The sequence below is a fragment of the Priapulus caudatus genome, unplaced genomic scaffold (assembly GCF_000485595.1).
Source record: "Priapulus caudatus unplaced genomic scaffold, Priapulus_caudatus-5.0.1 Scaffold24, whole genome shotgun sequence".
NCBI classification, from domain to species: domain Eukaryota; kingdom Metazoa; phylum Priapulida; class Priapulimorpha; order Priapulimorphida; family Priapulidae; genus Priapulus; species Priapulus caudatus.
In genome coordinates, this window is record NW_014577085.1 from 12,978 (window position 1) to 14,978 (window position 2,001).

Genomic DNA, 2,001 nt, shown 5'->3' on the forward strand with positions numbered 1-2,001 from the left:
CCCTCCCCCTCAGATGAGCCCAGACGCTCTGCGGCTCTTGTTGTCTGTAAAATATTAAATTTGTTCCCATTTTCTTCCTGAAAGTAGGGGGGATGAAAGCCACCCCACCTTAATAAGTGTGGGGGGATATACCCCCATCCCCCCGCTATCTATGCCCCTGTCAGATAAACTCAAATTTGACTTTTGATATGCATACAAATATTCATAATCATAATCTTTGTTAGCAGTACTCTACAGGCGCCGCGGCTCAATTTGTTACGCTCGACAGTGGCCAATGCAGGTTTTCGAGGAGGGTGGTAAGAAACAGGCGGGGGTATGCGGGTCCTCCCCCAGAAAATTTTGAATCCCCCATTTTCCTCCTGAAAGTAGGGGGGATGATTGTACACGCCATCCCCCCACGTCAATAAGTGGGGGGATGCATCCCCCCATCCCCCCGCTATCTACGCCCCTGCCTGTCATGTAAACATTGAACAAAACAAGTCATGGAAACAGCAGTCACTTGCATGCGCACACGCGGTGAGGCGTGCGACCGATCGCTTGCGGTTGACGAGCAACCAAAAATCGCAGGTCTACGCTAGGCTTAACTTACCCATCATTAGACATATTGCCGTGTTCAGACCTTGTATGGGTGCCGTGGCAGACACATCAACCCCCAAAGTCTCCGTTATACTGATCATGTAGATTCCAAAGGACCTCTGCTGTCCCCAGGTGAGGGCCATGATCACTGAGCAGCCTAGAACCACCATCCAGCCCCAGCCGCCATCAGGACGGTGCTGGTGATCCGACCCTTCTTCTATCTCAGCCATGGTTCCAGTTTCTATCGTTGCAGACTTCTTCCTTAATTGAGTTTTCGCTCTGAAAAAGTCGTGGTGATTTTAATTATCGTTCAGTAATGTCGTGGGAAATAACGTGCAGTAACCCCAGTTATTAACGGTTTAATTGTTATGGAACATCATGGACGTCTGTTATACGCCTTCCCATAGCGGCTATTTATCGTGTTGGGTAATCAATTACGGAATGTTGCATTCCAGAAGAATGGTCATATATAACTAGGAATTCTAAATCATGAGTCGTGAAGTATTTTGGATCAGCGTTGATTACTATCGTTGATTTGCTTTCAATACACATGGATCTGTATTGGTTCATATAGACTATGGATAGACTATGGCTTCTAACTGATCAGTGCTTGTCGTGCAATGAGCGTGAAAACAAATCTGTCATTGCTACAACTAGTTAAAACATACCTAGCGTGTCAATGCGATGTTGCCTTTCGACTCACTCCATGTGCACTTCACCCACACCGCAACTACGATTGCATAGCGAGGCAGGCATGGATGAGAACAGGATGTGAGAGAAGCCTCTAGACCCGCGCGTTGGTGTACGTATATCCGACGTTTTCAAACCTCATCACTGATGTCGGCATTCTAATCGCCGCCGGTGTAAAATAAAATAGTGTGATAAACCGCTTGACGTATTACAGTTTGTTTGCTTCCCCTGCGTGGATGGTCCGATTTGTAGCAATACTGTGTACCGATGTTGTAGATTGACAGCGACACTTGAGATTGCGACTGTATTGTCGCCCGCTCGTAGATGGTCTCTGTATGTAATGCAAGGAATGCGATAGAAGGTGAGTAGTGCCAGCACTCGATGCTCATGTAGAGTGACTGGATGCTAGGCGACCACTAGGAGCGTGGCCTTGACTAATGCACGTTAATACTGCGCATAATCACCGGTGCAGCAGTCCTTTACTGTTGATATGCGGTTTCGCACGTATCACTAGGATAATGTAAAAGAGCTGGTGATAAGGATTAATAGGGCTTTAGATGGGATATCTCACCCGAGTTATAGATATCCCGTCTCATACGAGCGTGGGTGTCACTTTTCCACGGGCGTAGATTGAGGGCACGTGATCACGTCTTTTGACGTCACATTTCCCTATATTATTTTATTATTATATTATTATACCCTTATTTTCCTAACCCTAACCCTAACCCTAATCCT

General features: G+C 46.5%; 1 protein-coding gene across 1 annotated transcript in view; it reads right to left on the bottom strand.

Moving 5' to 3' along the window:
* The window catches only part of LOC106813586 (monocarboxylate transporter 5-like), a gene marked incomplete at its 3' end in the record, with an annotated part of 11,881 nt that extends 11,075 nt beyond the window's left edge, over window positions 1–806 (bottom strand). Inside the window, exon 1 of the mRNA XM_014817766.1 lies at window positions 590–806. Within this exon, the coding sequence (XP_014673252.1) occupies window positions 590–806 (217 nt within the window). The remainder of the gene's footprint in view (window positions 1–589) is intronic.
* Between the last annotated feature and the right edge of the window lie 1,195 nt (window positions 807–2,001).